At 41.8% G+C, this 27,577-nt stretch overlaps 4 protein-coding genes across 6 annotated transcripts; 2 read left to right on the top strand and 2 right to left on the bottom strand.

The window, feature by feature from the left end:
- Positions 1–1,523: 1,523 nt before the first annotated feature.
- On the top strand, positions 1,524–4,400 carry LOC108016969 (uncharacterized). Of its 2 annotated transcripts, none has more exons than XM_017083910.4 (3): positions 1,524–1,681; positions 3,144–4,162; positions 4,221–4,400. In XM_017083910.4, the coding sequence occupies exons 2-3, from the start codon at positions 3,278–3,280 to the stop codon at positions 4,326–4,328; spliced, it is 993 nt and encodes a 330-aa protein (XP_016939399.2). In that variant the 5' UTR covers positions 1,524–1,681; positions 3,144–3,277; the 3' UTR covers positions 4,329–4,400. The 2 variants fall into 2 exon arrangements, with proteins under 2 accessions (XP_016939399.2, XP_036676810.2); XM_036820915.3 differs by lacking the exon at positions 1,524–1,681 and adding an exon at positions 2,934–3,061.
- A 16,156-nt stretch (positions 4,401–20,556) lies between these two features.
- On the bottom strand, positions 20,557–21,737 carry LOC108016662 (protein KTI12 homolog). The gene is made up of 3 exons (XM_017083373.4): positions 21,403–21,737; positions 20,996–21,342; positions 20,557–20,924 (listed from the first exon to the last, which is right to left on the bottom strand). Exons 1-3 carry the CDS (start codon positions 21,665–21,667, stop codon positions 20,637–20,639), a joined length of 900 nt encoding a protein of 299 aa, XP_016938862.2. The 5' UTR covers positions 21,668–21,737; the 3' UTR covers positions 20,557–20,636.
- A 308-nt stretch (positions 21,738–22,045) lies between these two features.
- On the top strand, positions 22,046–24,054 carry LOC108016934 (protein SMG9). Its single transcript, XM_017083864.4, has one exon. It carries the CDS (start codon positions 22,135–22,137, stop codon positions 23,602–23,604), a length of 1,470 nt encoding a protein of 489 aa, XP_016939353.2. The 5' UTR covers positions 22,046–22,134; the 3' UTR covers positions 23,605–24,054.
- Positions 24,023–27,542, bottom strand: LOC108016935 (carnosine N-methyltransferase). 2 transcript variants are annotated; one of them, XM_017083866.4, is made up of 6 exons: positions 27,108–27,542; positions 26,261–26,519; positions 25,561–25,679; positions 25,347–25,487; positions 25,005–25,262; positions 24,023–24,946 (listed from the first exon to the last, which is right to left on the bottom strand). In XM_017083866.4, exons 1-6 carry the CDS (start codon positions 27,230–27,232, stop codon positions 24,508–24,510), a joined length of 1,341 nt encoding a protein of 446 aa, XP_016939355.2. In that variant the 5' UTR covers positions 27,233–27,542; the 3' UTR covers positions 24,023–24,507. The 2 variants fall into 2 exon arrangements, with proteins under 2 accessions (XP_016939355.2, XP_016939354.2); XM_017083865.4 differs by having other exon boundaries at positions 25,561–25,730; positions 27,108–27,541.
- Between the last annotated feature and the right edge of the window lie 35 nt (positions 27,543–27,577).

The following is a 27,577-nucleotide window of genomic DNA, read 5'->3' as shown; positions in this document are numbered from 1 at the left end:
AAATTGCATGGGTAACCTACTATTTTTGTAGGTGTTATCTATTTTTAAAATAATAATTAAACAAAACAGTTCATTTCTCATAGATTTTTTTTTGCGTGCAGTCGACTTCGAAACGGCAATGACAGTGTAGCCGTACTTTACATTCTGCCTCCGCCTTAGTAGGTCAACAAAATTCCGGACAATGGCCTTTCGCTTTCGTCGGCGACTGCGGCGTCGGCAGCGACGCTGGCAGCGCTGCAGCTGGCAGAGCTTCGAAATGTAAATAGAAGCTAAGGCAAAGTCGTTGGCGCCCATCGCCCATCGCCCACCGCCCACCGCCTGCCCCACCCCCTTTCCACCACCCCCAGCCCCCTTTCCACCACCCCCAGCCCCCTTTCCACCACCCCCAGCCCCCTTTCAATATGGCGACGGCGACGCGACGATGAACATGAAGATATTTCAGTCGCCGCCGTGCTGCAGTTGTTTTTGTTCTGCCATTATTGTTATTGCTGTTTTTGTTGTTGTTGTTGTTGTTGTTGTTGTTCTTTGTCGATGGCGTAATAGGCGCATGCAGATGTATTAATGGGCATATACATAGTCGAAATTCCCCACTGGAACTTCCCCAAGTCCAAGTAACTTGAGACACTAAACATAATAAATAATAAATTATGTGTATTTACACCAGGGGCCAAGAATAGCTTTCAATTAGAAGTGTGTAATGCACAGAATCACTAATAAAGAAATTCTTATGATTGCACCTATTATTAAAAAATAAAAAATATATATAAAAAAAAACATATATGTACATACATAATATGTTACTTCAAAGACTGCTCCAAAAAAATTGTTAATGTTTTTAAATTGGTCATACGTTACTTATCAATCACTTTATAAACAAATTTTATTTATTAAAACATTAATGGTTTTATAATAATAATTCTGTTAATTCTTTTTGATATTTCACTTATTGTTAATGATAATAATAATATGTTTACGCTTTTTGCGTCATGATTAGTAATCATGTGCGTTCAGCAGAACTATCGTAAGAATCTTATCAGCGATCAGGTATCATGTTGTTCTGCTGAACGCGCCCAATTTTTCATAAAATTAAATAAAATAGTTTATTTTAGCCCTAATCAGTTATAGTTTTATAAGTTTAGTTTTAACCATTTAATACTTTTATAATACATACTTTTTGGCTGGTCATTTTTTGTTAAATTGTAACATTATTAATGATACGAGTATTTATTACATAAAGTCAAACAAAGTTTTTTATATATTTGTATGAAAAATATAACAGGTACAGGTTTATACATAGTACATTATATAAATTAAACAAATTGCATGCCTGTGAACAGTACAGATAAAAAATCACATTTTAAAGGAATTCTTCTAAAAACTTATTAATGTTACCATGATATGCGTAATTCAACACTAATTAATACTGCTGTCTTCCGTTTTTGAATAAATACCAGCTTATAGATTTAGGTCCTAGCCAACCAATCACGTTAGCCATGATTAGGCATATTTAGCTTTCATTTGTGACGCTGCCCGTAGCATAGTTCAGTTCGATCTAAAAACCCTTGGGGGTCAGATCTCTTCTCCACAAAGCAAGTGAAACAAAATCAAGTGAAAAATAAATTCAAAATCTAGTGAAAAAAAAAAAACTATACAACCGCATCACAAAGTGGAAACCCCTCAGGTATGTGTGCTATGTAGGTTAAAGGGCAGCGTTCGTTGCACTCGCAGACTGAAGGACAGCAGCCCCTGGTGGGTGGCGGTGCAATGGGTGGTGCTTCCTGCGCCTGGTTTGGGGCGGCCTTACATAAAAGTTCAGTGGGGGACGGGACGATGTGGAAATGACGTCGCCACCCATCGAAGTCACGGACTTTAGAGTGTGCCTCAAGAGGCGGCGACAGGGGGCAGAGCCACCACCCATTGCACCGCCTTCTGGCGTCTCGCCTCCTGGCATTGCATATTTATGAGGCTACACGTGAAAAAGAAAATCTTTTCATAACTTTGACGTTTGAAGCAAAATTGTTCAGGGTTGCTCAATATAAGGAAATTCTAAAGATGGCGTCTAGCAATCCTTTCTTTCTTTTCCTTTCTTTCCTTCTTTCTTCCTATATTCCATTTTAAATTAATGCTAATTTTTGTTGTCTTGCATTTGGATTTTGTTGCTAATTTTTGTTTTGTATTACAATTTGGCCACACTAAAGCTCTTATATGGCATTTTTTTCTTCCTTTTCCTTCGCTCTTTCTTGCTTCCTCTTTTTTACATTCAATTTTAAATTAAAACCCTGCTGTATAAGAATAACTATTTTCATATTCATATTCATATTTTCATTCCTTTCTTTTTTCCTTCTTTTTTCTCTCTTCTTTTTTTTTCCTTTCCTTCTTTTTTTCTTTCTTTCCATCTTTTTTTCTTTCCTTCCATCTTTATTCTATCCTTCCTTTTTTCTTTCCTTTTTTCTTTCTGTCCTTTTTTTCTTTCCATCTTTTTTCTTTCTTTCCTTTTTTTTTCTTTCCTTTTTTTTACATGCCTTCCTATTTTCTTCCTACATTCCACTTAAAATTAAGTTCTCTATCCAAAAAAGTGCTCATTTTTATTTGTGGCTTGTGTTTTATATTTTAGGTTGTATATACACACATACAAATGTACTACATAAAACGTGCTGCTCATTTTCGTTATGCTTCACTTTTCTTACATTATTGAAAAATTATTACACAGACTTGGAGGCAATACTAAAGCTGTCATTTGGCAATCCTTTCCTGCTTTTATTCTTTCCCCTTTTCTTTCGTCTTCCTTCCTATATTCTTTCTTTCCTCATTTTTTGTCTTTTCTTTTCTTTTTTCTTTCCTTCCTACATTCCATTTTATATTCTGCTTCTGCTGCATAAGAAAAACTATTTCTTTAGACTAGGTGGCAACACTGCAACTGTCATTTGGCAGCCCTAAAAAATGCTTGTCATTCTAACTTTTTCGTTCTTTCATTCCACAACTCGCTCTTCTTTCGACAACTTGCCTTTTTTTACGCTTCATTAAAGATCTTCAATTTAGTAAAGTGAAGTTAATATAAAAAGTGAGCTCTCGTGTGGAGTGCAAGACTTTTAATGCATTTGAAGGTGTAATAACTGTGTGCTCTTGCTTTGCTGTCATTTTAGAAACACGTGGATTCAGACACAGTTCGCTGTAAATTTGTGGTGTTCCCCGAAAAAACGAAGCTTGCTTAGTACAGATTCGCCAACTATTTGCGCAGCCGCAACCACTTTCGTAAAAGACAGATTTATACAGGAAGATGACCTCATGTCGCCAGTCCCGCCAGGGCAACCGGAACAACATCGACGAGGGAGCAGCCGGAGATGTGGCCCGCCGCGAGGACGGGGATGATTGGATGGCAATGGTACAGGAGTCGCCGGACCTTCTGCCCATGCGTTCGAGCTCGGTGACGGCCGTGGTCAACCGGGAGCGGATGAACCGCAGCCGTAGTGCTCCGGCCAGGAGGAACTCAATGAGTCGCACCCGACGCCTGAGGAACATGCCTCCGCCGACGATGAATAGTTTTTTCCACGATTTGGCCCAACGCACCAAGTCGACCATCGGCGCCAACGTGGGCATCGTGCTACTCTATCTGGCCCTCGTCCTGGTGCCAAGCATCATGGAGCTGGGGCCACGCATTGAATTTCCGGCTCATTGGGAACAGACAGGTATCTTCTGTTTTTTGAAGCGTCGTCGTCTAACCCTGACCTTCACCGGCAATGTGTTGCGGGTGGCGATCCGCTCCTGCATTGGCGCCATTATACCGCTGATCAGCATGCTGACCATGGAGAGTCCAGAGCAATGTAAAATGAGAGTTCGCCGCGAGGAGGGGCCAGATCTGGAGGTGCCCGTCAATCTTAATATCTACTGTATCAATCTTTTGCCGTACATTCTACGCCTGAAGGCCGGATTTTATTTGTTCGTCAGCGACACTTGGATCGCCTATAACGACCAGGTCCTCACCATCGCCGAGACGTTCAACACCTGGCGCATCCTGGTCTATCTGAACCAGATTATGCAGCTCATCTACGCCTTCGAGCTGTTTCTCCTTATGATTCAGGGACTATTTGGTTTGATCCAGGCGTATCGCATCTTCAAGAAGTTCTCCGGCAAGGATAACCACCGCGTGCCGCAGTTCGAGCACGTAAGCTTGTGTGGTTACATTGTGGTTTATCTTATATTGAGTAACTTCCATTCCACAGATCGGTCTGAAGAATGGCTTTTGGTTCAAGCCCAGCAGGTACACCATTGTCGTTTACCAAGCCTTCAGGGAGCGCGCCTGGGGCTATCTGCACCCCCCACACTTCTAGATTCTAGAAAGAGCCCCAAGCTCTAGTTCTGCCAGCTGACCAAATTCAAAAGGCAGGAAACTCCAATTACAGGTGAGTCAGTTGAAAAAAATCAGTGAACAATTTTTAGAACAATATAACTGTTGAAATAACTGTCATAAAAATCCAAAATAATATTAATCAATCGGTATAGCCATAAAATAATTTATTTTTCATATTCAATATTATGAATGTTTTCATATCTATTAATTTATAAACGGTAATACACATTACTTATCTTGACTAAATATCACCGATTTCAAAGTCAATCTATTAACTTACGTTAAGCTTTCCATTTGAAAAATGAATTGAAGCAATAGCTTTTTTTTAACTCACCTCACGTTACTCCCACTTTGGAAATTATTTATGGCGTTGCTGCTAGTCTTAAATCGGTCTTTAGTTCGAACTTTTGGATTTGTGGTTGGATTTATAGTCGATCTATATCTATATAGTCTATCTATAGTAGATGGTTTAATAATGTTTATATCAAGGCCGTCAATTTTCTCATTGACAGGTTGACTTTGCAAAAGCACAAAATGTTGGTGGCTGCAAAGAGAGGAAAAGAAAGGGTTTTTTTTTTAGTTTTAATTAAAATATATGTAATTTTAGATGCTTATCAATATGTGGGAGTTACTGAAAAACTTTAGTTTCTTTGGTTGCTGTCATGAATTTGCCTTTAGCCGATACCCCAACCCGCAGCGCACTTTATGTTTGATGACCGCGGATGGCAGATGGCGCCAGCTAATAGTTGAGTTTCTACGCTAGATGGCGCACTGCCTTTGTTTTGATGGTTCTCTTAGAAAATAATAGCATCTCTTAAAATGCACTCTCTTAGTTGTTCGCTTTTCTCTCTTTGAACTCAAAGAGCGAGTCTCTTTTCTTAGGGCAAGTTGTTGTTGCGTTGTTTGTGTGTCAATCGGTTTCATTAACCCCAACGATATTTGTATGTGTTGTTTTTGTATGGTTGTGTGCGCCGAGGCAGCGCAGCGGCAGCGAAAGGTCAACAAAGTACGTTTCATGGACACACATGCATTTGTGGCCTCCTCTTTTTACTACTTTTCCGTTTTGATGCATTTGTTGTGATTTGTTAATTTGTTTTTTCCTTTTTTTTTAAGTTTTCTTTGTACTTTGGATATTTGTTAAATTTAGGGTGTATCTTTGCTTAATTATTAATTTAAAAATGAATACAAATGTAAACTTTTAATCTCACCATATTGAACGTCTTTAAATTTTAAATTTTTTTTATGAAGGTCCAAAATATAATTTAAATTATGAACTAGCAAGTATGTTCAGCTATAGTTATATGGTCTTATTTAATTTATACTCATATTTAATTTATAGTTTTGCTGATAGCATGGAATTTTTGCCATTTAGATTTATTATGTTTCTTTTTATTTTCCCCTAGACGGGGTATGTCCCTTATTGTTATTACAACGCCCACTTGTACAATCTTGGCACCTGCTTTCTCCGCTCGCCACAAATGTGGGGTCATTGCTTGGAATTCTATCCCTCAGTCTCTTCCTCTTAGTGCAGTACATTCCCGGAAAGTTAAATCACACCGTGATTTCAACTCGGAAATCCTAATATGTTGACATAATTTCAAATTAAATATTGACTTAGTTGCGATTAAAAAGAAATATGTCTCGAATATTTCGATCCAGTTGCCACAGTAAACAGCAGAGGTTTTTTATATGGGCTTACCATATTGAACATGCACTTCATCTCTGTGGCAACTGCAAAAATGCGGAAGAATATGTAACGCAATGCAGTGGGGCCAGGCATCACCAGGAAAACGAAGAGGAGAAAAAATAAATAGAAAATGAAGAGAAGTCGGTTGCAAAACGAAAACAAAATGAACTGCAAAGTCTGGCGATCGCAGACGGCTAGGAAAATAGAAACCGAAGAAGAAAAGGGGGGTGCCATTAGAAGAAACCAAGGAATGTTGTTAGTTTCGGATTCAAGTAATCATAAATTTACTAAAGTTACATTTATAGATGTGCCAAGCAAAAAAGTTCCCTGAATTAATGACCAAATAAAAGAATGTGATTCAGTATATGAAGACAGCGCTAAGGATTATACATTTTTATATTTTAATTTTAAATCCCCATTTACAACCGTTTAAAGATCAAACAATTAATTGAAAATCAAACCATGTTATAACATCGAAAGAACCTTTAATGTCACTGGACTTTTTCCGAGCACCCAATAGCGCTGTTGCAAAACCTGTTTCCAGGCAGGCCAATCCAATCGAACCCCATCCCCGAGGCAAGTGCAACAACAGTTGGCCGAGGGCAGGTTCATCCTGTGGGACATATCCGCCACCCTGATCCCGATTTGCCCCCCTCCCTCTTGAAAAAAAGGAAGGAAAACCCAAACACCCCCTCCCTGAAACTAGACGGAGAGCACACAGCAAAGCACTAAAGGCAAAGCCAACCGGGCGAATGCAAATAAAAATAGATTTTTCTCGGTATATAGGATAACGACCACCAACGACCCCAAAGTTGGGACGCCGACGTCGGACGGTGACGTCGGACGATGGGACGCCAACGTTCTCGGGCAACGACCGGCAAAAAACAAACGCAAACGCATCCAAAGTTTGCCTACCCCCAGACGTAGAAGCAGAAGTTGGCTCCTCCGCTTGCTCCCCATCTGTTCCTCTCTCTCTCTCTCTCTCTCTCTCTCTGCTTCCCTATAGCCCTCTCGCTCTAGATGTTGCTCGTTAGGGTGGACCTTTGTCGTGGATAGCCTTGTCCTGCCGATCCAATATAATATTATTACAATAATAATAAAATATTTATTGATGCAGAAATGATCTTAATAACATTCTATTCTACAGACATACGACTTTTAAAAATTGTAAATGCGTTTATCCTTTTTGCCAGGATAAACGCATTTACAATTTACCCTTCAATAAATTAGTTATTTAACGATTATTATATGGATTAACAAGTTATTTGCTAGGAAGCTTCGCCCAATTCATATCCTGTATGCATAAATTTATTTATCAAGGAACCTAAATTAAAAGAATCTGAAGCACGCACCACCCTAATGCTCACCTTCCCTCCATTCCTTCCGTGTGTTTGTCAAAGAGCGAGAGAGCTCTCTCTCTTTAGGACCCATACACTCGAACACACACGCACACAGGCTCGTAATACTTCGTAGGGGTTGCTGACCTCTTCTCAGGGTCGCCGAAGGTTGTTGAACTCGGCAGCGCGCGCTGTCTGTCTCGCTCGCTCCCGTTCGTGACCGGCCCTTGTCTGTTGACGAGGGTCGTCGGTGCGCTCCCTACATTGAGAACCCCTCCCCCTACCCCCCTCCCTCTATCGCTCCTTTTTGCGGCCTGAAATGTGTGCTGGTCGTTGGCCTTTCCTTTCCTTCCTCGTTCGCCCCCTCTCTGTCGCTCCTTCGTGACGTAATGTGGCAACAGGGCATTCCCGATTGCCGTTGCCGCTGCCGCTCTTCCTCTTCCCTTGGGGCACCTACCCCCCACCCCCAACCCGCCCATTGTTGCCGCTGCTTTTTGTATTCCCATTTATTCAGCTTTTTTTTTTTTTGTATTTAGGGGAAGCGAAATGTAGGGCTGATGCCGCTGCCGCTGCCGCCGATGCACTCTGCCTCTGCCTCTGCCCGTGTGTTGGTGCATAGTTCAACATTGTCTGAGGTTAGGGTTGAATGCTCGACGGGCACGGGCACGGACACGGACACGGGTCCGCTTTGCTCCGCTCTTTTCTGGTCCCGAGCCAATGCAAACCACCTATTACGGCGGAACCCAGCACCAGCCAACCCCAGTTAATGTTAATTGCAATCTGCAGTTTGCGACACGTTTTAAAGTGAAGTTATCGAGTTATTCGCGCCTGGGATACTCCAGCCACTTGTGTCTGTTGCCGTTGCTCATGTTATTTTGCATCAACGAAAGTTATACTTTGATGCACCTTCTGCATATCACAGTTTATCCTATCGTTGATAGGATAAATTAATGAATTATTCAATTCTATGAGGTCATAATAATATCAAAGCCATCAGAAAAGTTAGGAACCAAAGTAGCTGTATATATTTCATCCAAACTCTACATTGTTAAGGATTGACTAACTTATACATTGGTTTTCCCAAACAATTATTACCTTATGGGTAAGAATTTCATTTGTGAGGGTTTACTTACATAAGTTTTGGATGGCTTGTTTTAGAATCTATCGATTTTGTCGGTTCAATGTTGTATTAAAAAGAAACTTTAATGAATTATTCAATTCTATGAGATCATAATCATAACTAAGCAATCAGAATAGTTAGGATCTAAAGTAACTGGGTATATTTCTTCCAAACTCTATATTGCTAAGGAGGTTTGCATAAGTTTTAGATGGCTTGTGTTAAAATTAATATCGGTTAGTATTGCTGTTCGTAATCTTTCGTTTTTGTCGGTTCCAATGTGGCTTTAAAAAGATGCTTCAATGAATTGTTCAATTCCATGAGGTCATAATCATAACTAAGCAATCAGAATAGTTAGGATCTAAAGTAACTGGGTATATTTCTTCCAAACTCTATATTGTTAAGGAGGTTTGCATAAGTTTTGGATGGCTTGTGTTAAAACTAAGATCGGTTAGTTTTGCTGTTCGTAATCTTTCGTTTTAGTCGGTTCCAATGTTACTTTAAAAAGATACTTCAATCAATTATTCAATTCTATGAGGTCATAATCATAACTAAGCAATCAGAAAAGTTAGTTAGTTCTTTTATTCGAGGATTTCCTTACATAAGTTTTCGATGGCTTGTGTTTGATTTGGGAATTGGTAATCGGTCAATGTTTCTGTTCACTAGGCAACAGTAACTTTTGGTATCTGATTCTTCTAGGCCTTTAACACTCCCTGCCCCCTTCTTCGCCCGCCCCCCTCTTTCTGCTCATTCCTGCCATTTTCTTCACTGTTCGCTGTCGCCTGGTTTATCAGTCGGATGATTGGCGCGTGGTTAGCTTTTATCGGTCATTCGCCTCCTCCAGCAAGTGTGAAAGAGGGTGGGGGAAAGGGGGAGTGGGAGTGGGAGAAAAGGAGGAAGATAGCCGAGTGGGGGGAGTGGGCGGACGGAGAATCTAGGAGAGTGCGTAGTGGTCAGCAATGCGTCACAATCAATCACACGCAGAGAGAGGGAGAGAGAGAGAAAGCGTGGGGAGAGTGCGGTTGGGGGAGGGGAGGGGAGGGGGAACAGGGAGCAGGGAGAACAAGAAGGAAAAAGCCATGACCGTGAAGTTTAACGCCCTCCGGGCAATGTTAACGTCGACGTCGCAGCTGGCAGCGCTGCCGACAGTCCACAATCTGCAAGATACATTCCACAGCGCCACCTTTTGCGTTCCACTTCCAACTGAAATTCCCATTGAAATTGAATGAGTTTTGAAATTTGGTTAGAAATATACATATCTTCAAATTGACCACTAACTTTTCCAAGTTTTTGGCTAAAAATTGTTTTATTTATTTGCATTGGAATGTCCATTTTCCTATAGTCACTACCACTTTCCAACCTGTTTTTTAATTATTACCCCACAATTAAATGGCCTAAATTTTGTCTAACAATTTTCTTGATTAAATCTTAAGCAAAAGTGATTAGTAAGGAAATAACTTGGAATTTAGTACAACAAATTAAGAGATTGATGCACAAAGGTGGTTTTGCGGTGCGTGTTTGCGAAGAGGCCAAAATTTAATGCTTTCCTTTGACGCGTGACATCCCCCTGACCCCGCCCCTGCCCTTTCCCTACGCCTTTGTCTTTGACGTCGGCAGAGGCAGCGACTGCGACTGCGACTGCGGCGTTGTCGTTTTTGTGGTTTGACATTGAACTCGAAATTGATGCGCACCGCTGAGCAAATGCGTTGGCCACCCCCCATTACCCCTCTTGGCCACTTCCACCACCCTATCTTTGCCAACACCACCCACCCACTCGCTAGCCCTGTCTCGCTCTAGCCAGCTCCATCTTATTAGCCATTTCGCTTTGCCATCTTTTTCCGTTTTATTTGGCTTTCGGTTATGGAGGGCAAGTTCAGTGAACTTTCGCATAGAAAGCGCGCAGCAGAAATCTGTTTTTTTTTTAGGTTTTGACTTTCGAGCTTGCCGAAATCTAGGTGTTTGTATGGGTTTTGTGTGATAGTGTGGGGGACCGAAAGCGTGTGAGTGTGCTTACAATTGGCAAGTGGAAAAAGGCTAGAAATCGTTTGTTGACCATTGGTAAAAAAATAGGAAATTTAAGTTAAGTTACCATAAAATGTCCTATAAAAATGACACATTGTCTTGTATTAGTATTAAATCGTTATTTGTTGGTCTCTTACTACTATTTAAGAATAGATACAGCTCTTATATTATAATTTTAATCACTTTATAAAAATGTATTTAATTTGATTACCTTAATTTTCTCTTTACAGAAAATACTGGATGCGTGTACTGATACTGAAACACTAAAAAAGGGAGATTGGCTTAATTTGGCCAAGGGACCTAACTATTCCAAATGATTTCCTCCAGAAACAGAAGAGGAAATCATTTCGAACTTTTTTTTTGGATGAATGATTTCCTCCAGAAACAGAAGAGGAAATCATTTCCTACTTTTTTTTTGGATGAACGCGTTATATATACATTTATATTTATATATCTTAAATAAAAGAATTATGACCCATCCAGCTAGCAACTCTTTTCATTGCCAAACACATCAATCAGAGGTCTTAATTATATAGTTACGATCATGAGATTTCTTTTTGGGGCAGGAAGTATGCGTTGTGAGAAATTTCGCTGAAAATGGCCAAAAGATAAGGCCATAAGCAGCAGACTAACGGAATCGGTGCGAGTACATTTTTAGTTTTTTTAAAATTTAGTTCTATGTGCTCCAAATACATACGTATTCAAAGAACCGAATTAAGTTCATAAGCGACTAAAGAAAGAGCAACAGCAACAACATCAATGACAAAGCTCAAGAGCGCGGCAACAACAGCAAAAACAGCGACGACCAATTTTATGAAAGTCACAGTCAAGGTCAACATGCGTGCAAAGAGCGAGCGAGATGGCAAAATAGCTGGCTGAAAGAGAGAGAGAACCGCGGATCTTTGTTGTTAATGTGTGTGGGGGAACATTGGGGTGGAACTGGGTGGCTATCTAAAGCCAAGCATTGATAAGTTTTGGGTTGTATAGTTGGTATTCCAATAATATCACTCATACGCCATGTTGAAGCCTATAGGGATTTTTGTGCCGACCTTCATTTCCTATTTATAAATCATTTTTAAAATGTATCTTCTAAATCAAAAGGTGTGCATTATAGCAGGGACTTACTATTAATCAATTGGTCCACCCCATGGAGCATACGTACTTTTCGCACTGCTTTCCATCTATGATAAGCGCACAAAGAATATCTTATTCGCACGAATGCAAAGCAGCGGCGAAGGAATGTGTGTGTGTGTGGATGCGGCGGCAGCAGCGATCAACAAGGAAGTGCACACAAAAATCGAAGTAGCCAACGAAAGGTAAACTCAAAAAAGGGCAACAATCGCAGGTTAAAAGCGCGGACCCAAAAGCAGGCAAACAAACGAAATCAAATCAAAAGTAATAAAAAAAAAATGACTCACTTGATCCCCACGGCACACCAACACTGGCGCAAGTGCGCGCACACACAGATACAAAATGGCTAGGTCGGTCGTTCAACCTGAATCGCGAGAGCGAGAAAGAGAGAGTAAGAGAGAATTGTTTGGGTTTTGGTTTTGGTTTTTTCTGCTTTTTTTCTTCAACCGGCCGGTTTCGCTCTCTCGCTCTTTATTTCATAACGCTTCTGGTTTCAGCTTTTGTTGTTGTTGTTGTTTAGGGTTTAATGACATTGCCGGTTCTTTTTCTTCTTCTCCGACGTTGTTGTTGTTGTTGTTTTTATTCTTTCCTCCTCTTTCTTTATATTTGTATTTTTATTCGTACTCGCTGTGGTTGTTGTAGTTCTTATTTGCGGCTTGTTTATTTATTCTTGCAAGGCAAATACAACTACTACAACAACAACAAGAACTACAGCAACACTCCACTTTGCCGACTGTACAGTGAGCACAAATGTGGAAATAACAGGCAGTTCCAATGAGCTCCACATAGTCCATGGCCTCCATGGCCCGTCCAGGCGACCAAAGTGTGTAACTGCAGGAAAGCTGAATAGCCACACTTTCCCCGTGAAAATGGTCCACCCTACAGTGTTTTTTTGTCAGTTCTGATTAATGATTTCGAACTTCCATTTATAGTCCGCTATAAGTTGGCTCTTTGATTTGAATGTTTTTTTGTTGGGATGAAGCCGCGCTTTTTAAAAATCTAATAGGCCAATAAATATTTTTAATGATTTGGAAATTATTGCCAACCTTTACTTAAGACAGTTTTCTAGGCTACTTGTTAAACTAAAAGTAGGTTTCATACCTAGGAAATGTAAACCCTACACTTATAAATTCCACCTTATTCGAATGGAATATTTGTATTAGTAAAAATGTTGTGAATAAAATGCAATTGACGCATGTGTTGGGTGTGCAACGGCTGCAACTTTCTGCTGCGCTGTATTTTTACTTTTTAGTTGTTTTTTCTGTTGTTGTTGCCTGCCCCCGACGACGCACAGTGGCGCCTTGGACCACAAAACGTGCAATAAATCAAGTTAGTGATGTTGGCCTAGAAAATTTGGAAGCATATCATTCGACATGAAATTAATATTAATATATTTTTAATTTTAAAAATAAATTTTATGGAATAATTTTTAGAAATTTACTTAAAAAACATACAACAATTAAAAATTCAATTTTTTTTTAAATTTTGACGTTGATGAATTGTAAGTATACTTCTGTGATTAGTACTCTCTGTTTCAAAAACTGCATTAACCCATTTATTTTTCTTAATTAAATCAATTGATTCGAGAAATATGATTTATTACTACAAAAAAGTCAATTGGCGCCACTGTGCAATGCTGCTTTGCTTCCTCTGCCGACGCTGGCAGCGCAGCTGTGAGGTTTTATGTCTTTTGCTTTTGGCTTTGCTTTTTGCTTTTGATTTTGCTTCTGCTTTTGTTTTAGCGCGCTCACAAATGTGTGTTAGTTGGCGGTCATTCACACTGAACGTGCCCTTTTTGTTGTTGTTTTCCTTTTGGTTCGTTGTGCGCGCTTTCCGCGTGTGTGTGTGTGTGTGTGTGCGTGAGAGTATCTGTGTGCAGCAACTTCAACTTAAACTTGACGTTTAACATTTTTGAATTTTTTTCGTATCTTTTTTTCCAAATCTTTGTCGTATATCTTTTTTTACCTTATGAATATGTGTGAGAAAGAGAGGAAAGATTTTTTTTTCCATTTGCATGCAGTTCAATTTGCATTTGAGCTGGAATTGACGTCATTATTGGAACGGATTACGCAATTCCGCAAAAACCGACTAATTTAACCATATCTGCTCGAAAATCGAGTCGAGTGAAAGAGACAGCAAGCGAAGGGGGAAAGCATGGGCGAAAACACAGAAACACACAAGAGGGCGGAATGGTAATGGGAGTAGTGTAAAAGTAAAAGGTCATTGGACGAACATTGTACCTATTTCTGCTATTTACACACACATTGCCATTCCCACATAGATGTGCCTCTTTTGCGTGAGTGTGTGTGGGTGTTAGTGTGTGGGCGAATTGTTATTACTGTTCGCCAGTTACACAAAAAAAAACATAGACAAAGTCAACAAATTAAAAGAGAAACCCGAACTTCCGATAAGAGTCAGAAACATATTTGCAAATACGTTATAAGTTGAGGTATCATATGTATTATTATGTATGTAAGGTGAAAATATATTTCCATAAATGCTTAAAGTTACATAGAGGTATGTTTCATCGTTATAAGTTACTTCCAAATGTATAATTAACTACTAGTTTATTTAGGGAATTCATTTTTAAAAGATATTTAGTCGAACTATTTGCTTAAACTTTTTTAATATATTTATTTAAATATTTACCTTTGCAAACCAAAATTTCAAAATGCCTCTACTCGTACTGCAACCACAGCCAATAAACCTCTTTGCTGGGAAAGGGCAAACTGAGTAATGGCTTTTCGTATTCCGCACTCGAACAAGTCAACAACCGAGTGGAGAAATTGGAGAAATGAAATGGCAGTGAAATGGCGGAGTAAAATGGCCCAAAAGCTAAAAAGGCAGCAGCGAAAGATCGCAGCCATCAGATCGGATGGGATTGGATCTGGAACTCGATCTCGGCAGATACCACGCATTCCCCGGCGTAACTCATTAGTCAGGACTTATCTGACAGATCGTCATAAGCATGCGATCTTTAGGTCGCGAGTCCAAAGGCCGCAACGTGATCATTCCATTTCTTCTGTTGGCCAAAGAAAGCGGTCGAAATTGCCAAAGTCGCTAAAAAGACAATGCTAAGAGGAAAAGTGCCAGCCCAGCTTAAAGTACATATACACATGGCCAATCCAACACATATTGGTTGGAACAAAAGGTGTCCAATTGTGACCCCGAACGAGATGATTCATCGAGGTATTTGGAAAGTGCAATCCACGCGGAAGTCGATTTTGAATTCCAAAGAACATACGCTCATGGCGTTTCGTAACTTTCGAATGACGCCCGTTTTATAATAAGAGCATATCAACAAAAATCCTCTGTTTATGGATCACTTTCCTGAAAAAGGTTGTATAAATAACATAAATTTTAGATCGCTTTTGTGTAACACTCAAAACGAAACGGAAATGTGTAAAAATTTATTTGACAAATTAGAAAGTAATACGATTTTGGTGTTACACAGAATTCTCTTCTTCTTCTTCATTGGAAATTATAATTCCCAAGCTTTTTTAATGCAATTTCGAATTGTTTTGAGTTTTTTCCTGATGAGGGAGGGAAGCTGATGAATAAGAAAGCAATCAATCCAACAGCACATAATTAGTAATCATGACTAAGGGATAGAAAGCGCGTGACAAAGAGGGAGAAAGAAGGAGAGAGTGCGAGAGGGGGAAAGCGATAGGGAGACAATAAGAACTTTATCGAGGCACTGACCCCTGGGCAATTTTACATTACGTATGTACGCATGGCTAGTACCGACTTCACAGACCCCTCCTTTTTCTCTTGCCCCTTTCTTCCATCACTCATCCATCCCTATGCATATGTCACAGCTATCAAAAGGCAAAATGAAAAAAGTACCATGGCAAACTAAAGATAAGGAAAATTCCTTCTCATTCCTTTCAACTTAACCCAAGATTCGATTGGGATCAAGCAACTGTGAACCAAATGGTATGGTATAGGCCATGGGGAACGGGGAATGGAACGAAACGAAACGAAACGGAACGGAACGGAACGGAACTGATAAGTATGTTTACGCAAGGAGTTCTCAGGTTTTCGTAGGGAGTTCTCAGGTGGGTATTGCACCTTATGCCAGGGGAGATACTGTAACGCGCTAAATAAACTTCAAGTTCATTGGCATTGATTAAAATGCAAGGCGAAAGAAAATGAAACCAAACGAATCGGATCGAAACAAAATGAAATTAAACAAAAGCGATAACCACAATAAGTTGCCACGCACATGTGTGTATGCAACAAAAGCTTTCATAAAGGAAAACTTAGAACAAGCTTCGCTTGGAAATTTATATATTTTAAGTAATGGAACCTTATACAGAGTCTTATCCGGAGACAATTATTAGTCATTACAAAATGAAATGCGAAATAAGAAATGGATAAACTTGGAATATAAAGATTTAAAACAAAACGAAAGATTCGAGAATTAATTGTTTTTAACTTCTTCTTTTTTTTGGAAGTTGCCCATTTATATTTCGACACACCCTTCGTCATTTTTCCTAACAACATTCAAGTCTGGACTTTGATAACTTCTCTATTCCAACTCCACAGTACCAGGAAACAAGTTATGGGCTTTCGAAAATGTTCCACCGAAGGTTTTGTTCGACATTTGACAGCTGGCAGAATTCAGGATTCAGGATGCAGGATTGGCTGCATGGGCATTTCCCAAAATTTTCCCTTAATCGGCCACCCATCTCGCGTGTTTGCCCAAAACCTTTGCCTCCCAACCTTGCCACCCTCTCTGCCCGTCTCTTTCTCGCACGTGTGAGCCATGTAAAACGGGGGTTACATGACATTGAAACCGATTTTGAAGGTTTCAACGTTTTGGTTGCTCTGGACAGGGTAAGTTCCACTGCTTCGCCAGAAATATCTACGAAAAGAAAAACATCACGGGAAAAAAGAAAACAACAAAAAAGACAGACAGAAAACCAGAATAAAGCGTTGCCCCTTTTTTTTACGGGTTCTTCCTTGTTTCTTTGCTGTAATGGCGAAATATACACAAAATTTTGGAATCTCTCTGACGCCCTTGTCACTACATTTTTGGTCATTGGCCTCGCACGAACACACACAGATACAGCGCACACTTGCACAAAAACGCCAGTGGCGCACACAGGGGGATCGGCGTTTTGAGGGGGGGGCCGGAAGGGTCAGAAAAAGATTTTCAATCCGAAAATGTAAGAACTTGGTAACTAATCGTAGCAAATAAGTATTCCCAATGAACTGGGCAATTAATCTAATTATTCTGATGCCGTATTCTATGAGGAGTTCCCTTGGGATCTCAAAACCCCCTTGAGAAACTCCCGCCTACACCCCTGTGCCCCATACATATACACCAATGTAGAGCCATTTGGGACTTGGTAACAAGCGGCAGTCGTAATGCAAAGAAGCAGGGAGCAAAAACAAAACAATACCAATGCCCAGACCCTAACCGCTGCCCCCAGCCCCCACCCTTCTTACCCTCTTTCTGGATCCACCCCCCTCGGATCCACCGCCCTGTGTAGAGTCCCCAAGTTCCAGGCGTTGTTATCGTGCGTTCGCCAACCCACCCGCTACTCACAAACACATACACACACAAACATCGGCAATCAGGAAGAAGAAACCAGCCAATAAAGTTGTGGTGGGGAAAACGCCGCACTTTGGATCCCCTTCTCTGCTCCCAATGGATAGACTACTTTAGTAAACTTCCAAAAAGCATTTTAACAAAATACTGATTTTCTAATTATTTTATTTCTATATGAAGCCTATTATCATTTAATAATGAACATATAAACACAAAATGACCAACTTAATGAAGAAAAGGACAATTAACACAACTTTGTCATGTATCTTGTATCTGTGTATCTTTGTATCTCTGCCCAAAAACGCATCCTTTCTTGAAGTTTGTTCATTATCATCAATTCGGGTTTCGGAATTCACATATTGAAGTTAATGGAAAGCAAGGAAAACGAATGGGCGAAATGGCCAGAAGAGAAGGGCATTTGTAAAGTCGTTGATATAATTCGATTTTTAGTGGCATCAAAATCGTAGTCATCGACATTCAGCATCAACGATTGTTTATCAATGTGTAAATAAGCAACGTTTCGTATTCGTGTTCGTATTTCGTATCTGTGTGTGCGTTCCCAAAAATTTCAATAGCAAAGGTCGATGAACTCGAGCGAGAGAGCGGCAGAGAGAGAGAGCGAAAGAGAGAGAGAGAGTCCGAGAGTAAGAGCGCACATTTTTTGTTTTTGGAATTTTTTTCTGTTCCGCATTTCTCTGAAAATTTCTCTCAACTCTCTTCGCCTCTCTCTCTCTCTTTACTTTTTTGAATTTGCGCGCGCTTCCTCGTTGCGTTTCATTCATAAACAGAGAGCGGCGAACTCGAACTCGGTGTTTTTTTTTTCGAGTTATCTCGGCCAGGCCAACGAACCGGGCTCTGACATGTGCTTCTGCCGCTCCCCCTGCCCCCGCCCCTGTTCCACGTTCCCTGTTCCTGGTCACCACCCTCTCCGTGAACTTTAAGGCGCGGTGACTAAGCGCGCCCTCTTAAACTGCTGAACTTAAGCTATGGCAGTCTATAGGGCTGGCTAACCCACACCCACTCTCAAACCGCAATTATAATGCCATCATTCGGATTATTGGCTAGTAATTAAAGTGTTGCGCGATTTGGTGAAAAGCCTCGGTTATGGCATTAAGTATTTATGAGTTATGCTGGTCACCCTAACACATGCATCATAATTCCCTTGGGTTTAAATACTAAAAGAGACTATCTTTAGGAATTTCAAAGTTCTACATAAGTTAAAAGAAAGGTTTGGTTTTAATTTTTAAAAAGTTATATCTCTCATACTAAATAAAACGTTTAAAATCACAGAGGCTTAAATCTCTCTTAGTTCTGTTCAAGAATGTATCATTCTATAAAGAGATTGGTCTTTAAATCTTAAATCTTCATATTTTTATGAGCATAACTCAGGAATAACTTTTAGGGTTTTCAAATTCTAGAAAAACTATTTGGTAAATATGGTTTCTTATGCAAGCTAAGATAGATACAGATCTATAAGATCCCCAAATTTGGGTAAGATAATATAACATTACCCCTAAAGTAACGTAAGTATCGTATCTTAGGGTTATTTTAAAGTAAAATGTGACAAATTGGGAAGTTTTTTTTAAAATTTAGTAGGGTGTCCTGCCAGTGAGATACATAAGGGGTACTCACTTTAATTGGTCCCGTTGCAGCGGTGGCATCTTTGTGGCATTCGGCTGGCGCTTCTTTAATGGCCAGCGTTTGCGAATACCGTTGATCCTGGAGCCGAAAGCGATACGGATATCGATAATGGTGGTGATGGAACTGGGGCGATATCCATGCTCTGCCAGCAAGCGATGCTTCGATTAACGTTAGAAGTTGACTTGCTGTTGGCTTAAATCACTTTTTTTTTTTGCAACACACTCACAGCAAGACACAGGCTCTGCTTCTTCTTTTTTGTATTTTTGGGGTTTGGTTTGGCTTTTGGAAAACCACCTTTGATTACCACTTTAGCTGATAATGTTTTCACATTAGTGTATTTTCATTCGTTTTGTTTTAAGGTTGTTGATTCAAGATTTCAAGATTGGCAGCTGTTGATTTTTTCAGGGGGCTTTTTAGTTATATATTTGCATTATTTTTTGGGTGGGGAAAACGTCAGCTGCAACAGAGCACACACATAAAAAATAGTATTAAAAAAATGTCAGTTGCAAAGTTGCATTATGCATTTTACATTTTTGAGCCGCACACACACACGCACACACAGAAAACAAAAACAAAGCCAATTTTTTTAGGATCTTTGAAGGTAAATATATGTATTCTTGTTGTTGTCTTTCTAGACCTTTTTTTTATATAAATTTTTTAATAATGCTTGTTGTTGCACTTGTCAAATTGTCGCACACACACACACACACATATACACAATGCACTTTGCTGCTAGAGCGAGATGGAGAGAGTGGGGGCGATGATGGGGCCCTTAAATTTATTTGATATATCCAATCTTTGGTGGTGAAAGAAACTCTGTTGAGGCAACAAAAAACGTAAAAAAAAAGTTATTTCTTGATTTTGTTGTTATTATTTTTGTGGAACCAAGGAACCAACAACGGAAACAGCGTTTGGTCTTCGAAGCGTTTGCTTTCCGGGCGCGCGACTAACTCGCTGCGAACGTCGAACGGTGAATGTAAAACAGAGCTGCAGCGCGGCGGTAGAAGAGAAGTGCGGGTGTTCTCTTCGAGAGCGTGTGAAGGCAGAATCTCCTCTTAGCGGCTCTCTTAAGCGCCTTAAGAGAGTCGCCCAGAGCGAATTCTTCAGCTATCACGCTTCTCTTTCAAAAGAGAAAAGTTCGTTGCCTCTGTTTTTGTTTTTGCTTAAGCGACCGTTAATTTTAAAGTCAATCAATTTTTAAAAGTAGTTTTAATAAAAATGTTCTTTAATTTTTACGTCATTGTAAGCCATTTGAAAAAATTAATTACATTTTCTTAGGATTTTTCCTGAAGTGTTTTTTGGTAAAAAGTGTTATAAAAGCTGATAAAACAAAAAATAAATACATTTTTCCCATAACATTTTTTTAATTTCAACAGGAAACGAATTTCTTGACCTGGTGCTGATAAATGAGACAACTATTATTTCTACTAAAAAGTACATGAATGTTGAGAGTTTTTGATATAAGCATAACAAAAAATCTGACCAAAAAAATAATACAGCGGGGACACCTTCCCTAAGAAGGACTAAAAGTCGAGACACCTCCCCACTCTTTAGAAATTGAAGACAACTTTTAGTTCATAAATTGAAAAGTTGAAAATTTTAAGAAAACAGCCAAAAGTCTGTCCATTGTTTTATACCATTTGACTATATTTAAGTAAACCAAACCACCATTAAAAAATAAAAATAATTACGAAATATTATTATTCAAGCTATGTATTTTTAAAGTTTTTTTTATATTTTCCAAAACACCCTGAGGACTCCCTTGCATTTGTCATGCCACAATCACAACCACAGCGCTAGCAGCCGATCGTGTTGGCATTAATGAACTGAACAAACAGCTGCGGCACCTGCTCCAGCGGAGTGGGCGCCGTCTGGCTGGCACGACACGTGCTCGTGATGAACTTCTGGCGCAGGCGGTTCAGCTGGAGGGCGTTCATCGAGGTGGCCACCTTCACGGGACAACTGCTCCCCGGGATGCGCAGCTGGCCGAAGGCCTTGATCTTGACAGCGCCGAGGATCTCCTTGATGATCGACTGCATGATGTTGTCCAGCTCGAACAGGTAGTTGGTCGCACCCAACGGTGGCTGCAAAAGATGGGAAATGCCATTAGTTGGGAGCCTTGCTGCTGATCTTGTATAGATTTGTTCAGGCTTACATTCTGGGTGCTCTGGTTGGGCGGCAGGGGCTGCGTCTCGTACAGAGCCTTGTAGACGGCCTCCACATCAAGCTTGTCCTCGGGCAGGACCACCAACAGGGGACTGTCCCAGCGGTTGTTGCTCTGTGGCTCCTCGTAGCGCATGCACAGGGCATCGAATGTCTCGCGGGTGTAGGGCACGTTCGAGTTGTCCACCTTCTGGTCCGTTTCGCTGCCCCCAGGCAACTCATCCGCCTCCGTCCGCTGGCCATTGAAGGTCCACGCCTGCTCCTGGGGTATGCAGCAGAACAGGGTGCACTGGGTGGTCCTGGACGCCTTGGTCATGCAGTACAGTTCGTAGCGATAGCCTGCAAGGAAATCTCCAACTTAGAGCCTTACCCCGGAGTAGAATCTCAATTAGAGCTCACCCTTGATGTAGTTGCCGGCGTCCAGGATGACCAGATCCTCCTTATTGAGATGCCGGGAGGCCTCCGACTTGAGATCGCTGCGCACCACCTTCTCCTTTTGTGAGTCCCCGGCATGCGAATTCTTGCCAAAGAGAGCCTTTGGCACTGCCTCATTTTCGCTGATCAGATGCACCTTCCTGCCGCGCTCCACGAAGTGATCCCGCAGCTGGCGGGCCCGAGTGGACTTACCGCTGGCCGGCAGACCCGTGACCACCACAATTGGCATGCCTTCCCTCGATAAAAACAATAAATAAACAAAAAGGGTTCGGACGTCCACGATGCACTGGCAGCAGTGTTGGCAAAGGGCGCGTTTATGGTGACAGCTTACCTTTTTTCAAGCTAAATCTAGCTTTGATAATTTTACAAATTCTTATTGCAACTTAGTTTATTTTTTTAACGTGTTGTTCTTTTTTTTGATTTTAGAAACCATTATTTTAAATAAAGGATTTCTTGCTATGAAGTCCATATATATATATAGATAACATGACATTTTCGATGTAACATAGTTTTTTCCATACTTATGTATATTTAGATTTCAGCCATTTTAGCTTTTTACGGCTAATATTTCCATGGCAACAGCACAGCTGTTTATGTTTCGACCAGTGTTGCAAAACTCACAATACCTGACGTTGACCACAAACGTGTTCAAACTAAGGGGTTTATTTAGTTAAACCCCAATTAATCGGCTTCCGAATGGCCGAACCCCGCCGCCGTTTCCGGAACAAAAAACGAGATGACATCTCCTCCGGCCTCCTGGCCCCCGTGACCATTGCGCGGCGCGAGGACGCCCGCATGGTGCAGCCAAAAATTCTGATGAAAAAGGATCGCGACCGGGACAAAGAGTGGGACAGGGATCGAGAACTGGAGAGGGACAAGGAGGCGGATGCCTCACCCAGTGGCGGTAGCTGCTATCCCGATGCACCGGCGGCCATCAAGACGATCATCATCAATCGCACAAGTGATATGCGGCCGGCGGACAGGTGTCAGTTGACCATGGTCGGAGGAGGCGGAGTGGGAGATGGAGCTCCTGCCCAGGGCAGCCACATGTCCACCGTGCCATCCACCTCCGTTTGTGCTGCACTTGTTAGTTCTGCACCAAATGGCCGCGACAAAGGCAACTGCAGTGGTGGCGCCGGAACTACTGGCACAGCGGCCGGAGCACCAAGTGCCATCCAGGAGCTGCAGCCGCCGCGGATGAACCGACCCACACCCCTCATCGTGGCCAACGGCGTCTTCAATGCCAATGCTCGCAAACTCTTCCATAAAACCAACACAGATTTCACCGTAATCGGCATCCTGGGTGGGCAGTGCTCCGGGAAGAGTACGTTGCTAAATCTTCTGGCTGCTGAGCGGTCGCTGGACTACGACTACTACCAACATTTGTTCTCTCCAGAGGCCGACGAGTGCATCTTTGCCACCCGGCACAAGAACAAACCAAATAACGGCCAAAAGAGCATTTTGCGTCCCCGCACCGAAAACCTCCAGTTCTTCATCACGCGGGAGCGTCACATTCTGCTGGACACGCCACCGTTGCTGCCAGTGGGCAAGGAGCCCGATCACCAGGACCTGCACTCTCTGTCGGCTATGGCACAACTCCTGAGCGTGTGTCATGTCCTCATTTTGGCCATTGACGGCTTGGCCGTGGAGCAACTGCGTCTGATAAACGCTGCCCTTCGCCTGAGACCGACGTTTCCCTGCAAGGGCTACGTGCGGGATCATCTGCCGCAGGTGCTGTTCGTGCGTACTCGTGCCCAGCGGCTAGATTTCGAGCCGCAGCAGCGTGAACGACTGGACAAGAAGCTGGCGTACCTCTACGGGCCCACCGGATTGCCCATTTACCGGGGCAGGGGCGAGGCGCGATGTCTGAACACCTTTCTACTGCCCGAGGTGAGCGGCAATGGAGCAACCGCCTTCCACGCGGGCCTGGGCGAATTGGTTCGTCAGTTCCGAGAACGTGTGCTCGGTTCCACACGCATCTCCATGTGCCACACCAGCACCGAACTGAGCGAGGCCATCTGGTTCGAGATCCTGGCGGAGAGTGCTCGCAGTAATGGCCCTCATTTCGAGAAGATTTATGCGGAGATCAAACTGCGCCACCTGGACACACGTTGCCAGTGGCGGTCGGACAATTGGCGCACCTTCTCGGCCAGCACAGAGAGCTGATCCAGAGATTGCGGCTGCGCGTCTGGAATAGAACTATGTAATTGGGTGGGGCGATTTGGTGCGCCAGGACTCGCACGGGGAGGATTGATTGCTGGGACCATGCTAGTGATTAAAGTTCCAATATCAATGCTGACCTCTCTTTTTACTAAACCTTTGTACAGCGTTAGGGTCAAATGATCAGACAAATTCTGACCTCAAGTCCATTGTCGAAAGAGTTGTTTAAAGTTAACATATGAATCAGAAATTGAGAACGTGACTGATATATGTACATATTGTTTTGTAGACATATCCATCATTAAATAAAAGACTTCCCGAAATTAATTATTTAACATTCGCAGAAAAAGTATTCACATTTTCAGTTTAGAATAGAACATTGGTGTTTCCTATCAAATCGAGTTAGTAAATTAAAGCCACTAAATGAACAAATAAAAATTATTTATTTATACTTAATGTTTTGTTTTGGTATATTTGGTTGGCCTATTTCGAAACTCTCACTTTTGAATTTGCATAATAAATTTTGTTCTGGTACAATTGGTTGGCCTATTTCAATACGCTCATTTTGACTTTGCACGATATTGGAGCAAGAAATTTTCTAAAATTTGTTTTGGTATATTTGATTCGCCTATATTTCAATACTCTCACTTTTGACTTTGCACGATAGTAGAGCAAGGAATTTCCTAAAACTTGTAGATTTGAACAAATTTAAAATCTAGCAACTCTAAAGGTGTATAATAGAAGAGAGGTAAAGCAGTTAATCAACCTCAAATCATTCTGGTGTGATTCGAGTTCCCTGTCTTGCCTATGACGCGGTGATTAAGGTATTGGTGGTGATGGCATTTGTAGGTGGGTTTGGATTGGGATTTGAGTTCGGTTGGGGCGTTTGGGGTTTGGATTCCATGGCTATCACGTTGGCTGGGCCTCCATCTCAGTCTCATCGTTGGACGTGACCTGCTGTTTCAGCAGCTGCTGCTTCTGTTCTGGGTGCTTCTCTGCTGCCCGTTCCTGCTGCTGCTGTTGCTCCACCTCCTCCTCGCTGTCCTCGCGCACAATGAGATCATGTGGCTCCCGAGAGGCCTTACGCTTGCCCCGCTGCTCCTCAAACGGATCCGGCTTGCGACAAACCCAAAAGAGGCTCTGGTACTCGCTCTGCTTCATCGACGATGGGTTCTGAGCATATTTGGTACGGATACCGGTGCGCGACTTCTCGATCACAAATCCCACGCTCTCCATGATTATGCACAGGTCCTCGAACGTGGGCTCAATGCTGTTTTGACCGCTAACGTCGCTGTAGTGATACAGCAGCGGGCCGAGATTCACCCAAATGCCACCAGGCACAAGAATTCTGCAAGTAAAGTGGGAAAATGAAAACAGGTGAAGTTTATGGATCTTATCTAGCTTACTTGTAAATGGTGCGTATAAAGTCAATAACGTTATTGGCACAATCAATGAAGAAGCACGTGGCCACGCAGTTGTAGGCGTTTGGCGTCTTATAAACCTCCAGAAAATCTCCTGCTGCTATCTCAAAGTGGCCCTTGGGCGGATTCTTCAGGGGGCAGACGTCGGGAAAGCGAACGGCGGTCACCTGGTCCTCGCGCCTCAGGTTGTTAACATACTGGTGCACCCAAGGATACAGCACATACTTGTTCTCGTAATCGCACCTGCCGAAAGGAACACCAAAACATGTCAATTAAATAGCTTTAGGGAGAGCCTTAAATGCAGAACCAACATTGAACTCGACTCACAGGTTGAGGACAAAGTTGGAGGCGATCAGCATGAAGTAGGAAAACTCGTTGCCCTCGCAAGAGTATCCCAAGCAGGCCAGCTCGTAGGTGAGGCGTCCCAGTCCCGCTCCAGGCACCAGGATCTTAATCTCCTTCAGCTCGCTGTTCAAATAAAAGTTAAGGTGGCGAGTGTAAAAACAGTAGATCAACTGGATTGAACAAAGGAATCACTCACTAATCGCCGGGCTTGTAGTACTCCACGATGCTGTCGATGATCGGCTTATAAGATTGCTCCCGCTCCAGGGCGCCATCGGTGCTCCAGTCGCGCGCAATCAACTTCAACGTCGACTGGGCCTTTAAAATTTTTAGAGGTTCAACGTCAGCTTCATCGAATGGAATATCATTCTGCGAGTTGGATTAGAGCGGGTGCGAGATACGAGGTGCGGATATGGAAGAGAAACATAAAGAAAAGAAATATGATGGCCAATAGATAATAAAATGAGGAAAAAAAGAATTTTGGTTTGCGAATATAATGGAGGATAAACAAGCATCTACAATTTATAATTGCATATTGAAGTTAAGAAACAACGCTATTCAAATAGTAAGTTTATAACTAATTTAAAGTAAAAATTGTTTATTTATAACTTGAAAACCAACGGCACACAATGTTTTCAATCTACAAAACTAATTTTCTCAAAATCATATGTTCTACTAAAACATATTGAACATAAATTAAGTAAGCAATTCCAAAATCATCACTGAAGCATTACGAATAATTGTGAAATTAAACAAGAAAAAAGATCAAATTAGGTACAAAAATGTAGGAAATATGGAACAGTCATTTTGGGTAGAGCTTGTTTATCATGAAATGAAAAGTTTCGTGGATGGGTTTTTGGGTGAGGATGAAGAGAATGCTCCGTATGTATGTCGTTTACCTGGTCCATATCACCGTGCCTCACATTTGGCGGCGGCTCGTCGAACTCCCAGCGGTCCGCCGAAGGATTCTCGCCCGTTTCCTCCGGTGGATAAAGGACGCGCTCCCTCAAAATCTCACGGATAACCGCCTGATTGCGATCGATGCACGTGCGGACACACTCCAAATGCCCCCGGTACTTGGCCAGCATTATTTGATCCTCCGCAGACAGGCTGTTCAGGTAATCCACAGAGCGCTTTAGCCGCTGACACGCATATGGCCTGCATAGGAGAAATTAATTAATTTCCATTATCAGCCAATGGTACTTAAAGCCTACAAGCACGCTTATCACCAGAGATGACGGGGTTTCCCACTAGAAGTTATGTCTGCGTAATTATGGTTGAAAAGCTATCACAAAAAATTATTTATAATTTTTTTTTTTCTTTTTGAACGTTTTTATAATTTAGTTTGGGAACCGGACGTATTGAAAAATCAAAACTTTCTTGTCAATGTTCCAATCTATTAATTTGTTTTGAATAAACAATGTCTTCTAGACATTTAAAGGTAGAGATAACGTTTGAGCGGGCTCAAAATAAATTGAAAGCCTAAACCAGAACCGCGATAGTTTAAAATATTATCCTTAAAAAGCTAGCTAGCAAGCTAGATATGGCGTGAACACCCCCGCACAACCATCACTGACATGAAAGCACAGGCCCCAAATTAAACGGGAATTTGTCAGCAGCTTGTCTGCACATGTCGCCTCTCCCGCTGCCGTCCCGCCCCCTTGGGCAGCCACCCACCGCCCCATTCACCGTTAGCCGGTAGGCGGTAAGCGGTCATTCAACATGTGCCCCAACAACAATACTCACCCGTAGTAGAGGAAGGCGTTCTGCACCTTCTGAATGTGCCGCTCCTCCTCCTCCTCGTTGGCGGCAAACGTCCGGGCCAGCTGCTCGTCCATTTTGGGATGCATGGGGAACGCGGCGCAATCCATTGGCTTGATTTCGAGTCCGTTAGTGTCGCATTATACTTAAACTCGGCGTTCTGTTCTTTCACTTAGTTATCCACGTTATCCATAACCCCCATAACCACGACGGGATAATCAATCCAAACGAAGTGTAATTGTTCCCACGGATTATATTTTTAAGCGAAAAGCAATACTTTGGACTATATCACCAACTTAATATTAGCCACCCACCAGCACAGGAATCACTTCAACAGCAGTTTTTCCACGACAAAAATAACTTTGATTTTTAAACCGACGCGTTCCTTCCCCACTTCCCCAGGTGTGTGTTGTGTTTTGTGTTGTGTTTTTACGTTTTTACGTAAAAACAGAGGC

Source organism: Drosophila suzukii, chromosome X (genome assembly GCF_043229965.1).
Source record: "Drosophila suzukii chromosome X, CBGP_Dsuzu_IsoJpt1.0, whole genome shotgun sequence".
Lineage (NCBI taxonomy): Eukaryota > Metazoa > Arthropoda > Insecta > Diptera > Drosophilidae > Drosophila > Drosophila suzukii.
The sequence above is the reverse complement of the archived record's forward strand: the minus strand, read 5'-3'. Positions and strand labels throughout refer to the sequence as shown.

Bases quoted from the DNA above. Each gene is read 5' to 3' on its own strand.
- LOC108016969 (XM_017083910.4), top strand. From the start codon at position 3,278: ATGACCTCATGTCGCCAGTCCCGCCAGGGCAACCGGAACAACATCGAC. The intron at 4,163-4,220 runs GTAAGCTTGTGT...TCCATTCCACAG, and splicing joins GCGTGCCGCAGTTCGAGCAC to ATCGGTCTGAAGAATGGCTT.
- LOC108016662 (XM_017083373.4), bottom strand. From the start codon at position 21,667: ATGCCAATTGTGGTGGTCACGGGTCTGCCGGCCAGCGGTAAGTCCACT. The intron at 21,343-21,402 runs GTGAGCTCTAAT...ATTTCCTTGCAG, and splicing joins CGCCGGCAACTACATCAAGG to GCTATCGCTACGAACTGTAC. The intron at 20,925-20,995 runs GTAAGCCTGAAC...CATCTTTTGCAG, and splicing joins CCAACCAGAGCACCCAGAAT to CCACCGTTGGGTGCGACCAA.
- LOC108016934 (XM_017083864.4), top strand. From the start codon at position 22,135: ATGGCCGAACCCCGCCGCCGTTTCCGGAACAAAAAACGAGATGACATC.
- LOC108016935 (XM_017083865.4), bottom strand. From the start codon at position 27,232: ATGGATTGCGCCGCGTTCCCCATGCATCCCAAAATGGACGAGCAGCTG. The intron at 25,263-25,346 runs GTGAGTCGAGTT...TCCTTTCGGCAG, and splicing joins TCCAACTTTGTCCTCAACCT to GTGCGATTACGAGAACAAGT. The intron at 24,947-25,004 runs GTAAGCTAGATA...CTTTACTTGCAG, and splicing joins TTTATACGCACCATTTACAA to AATTCTTGTGCCTGGTGGCA.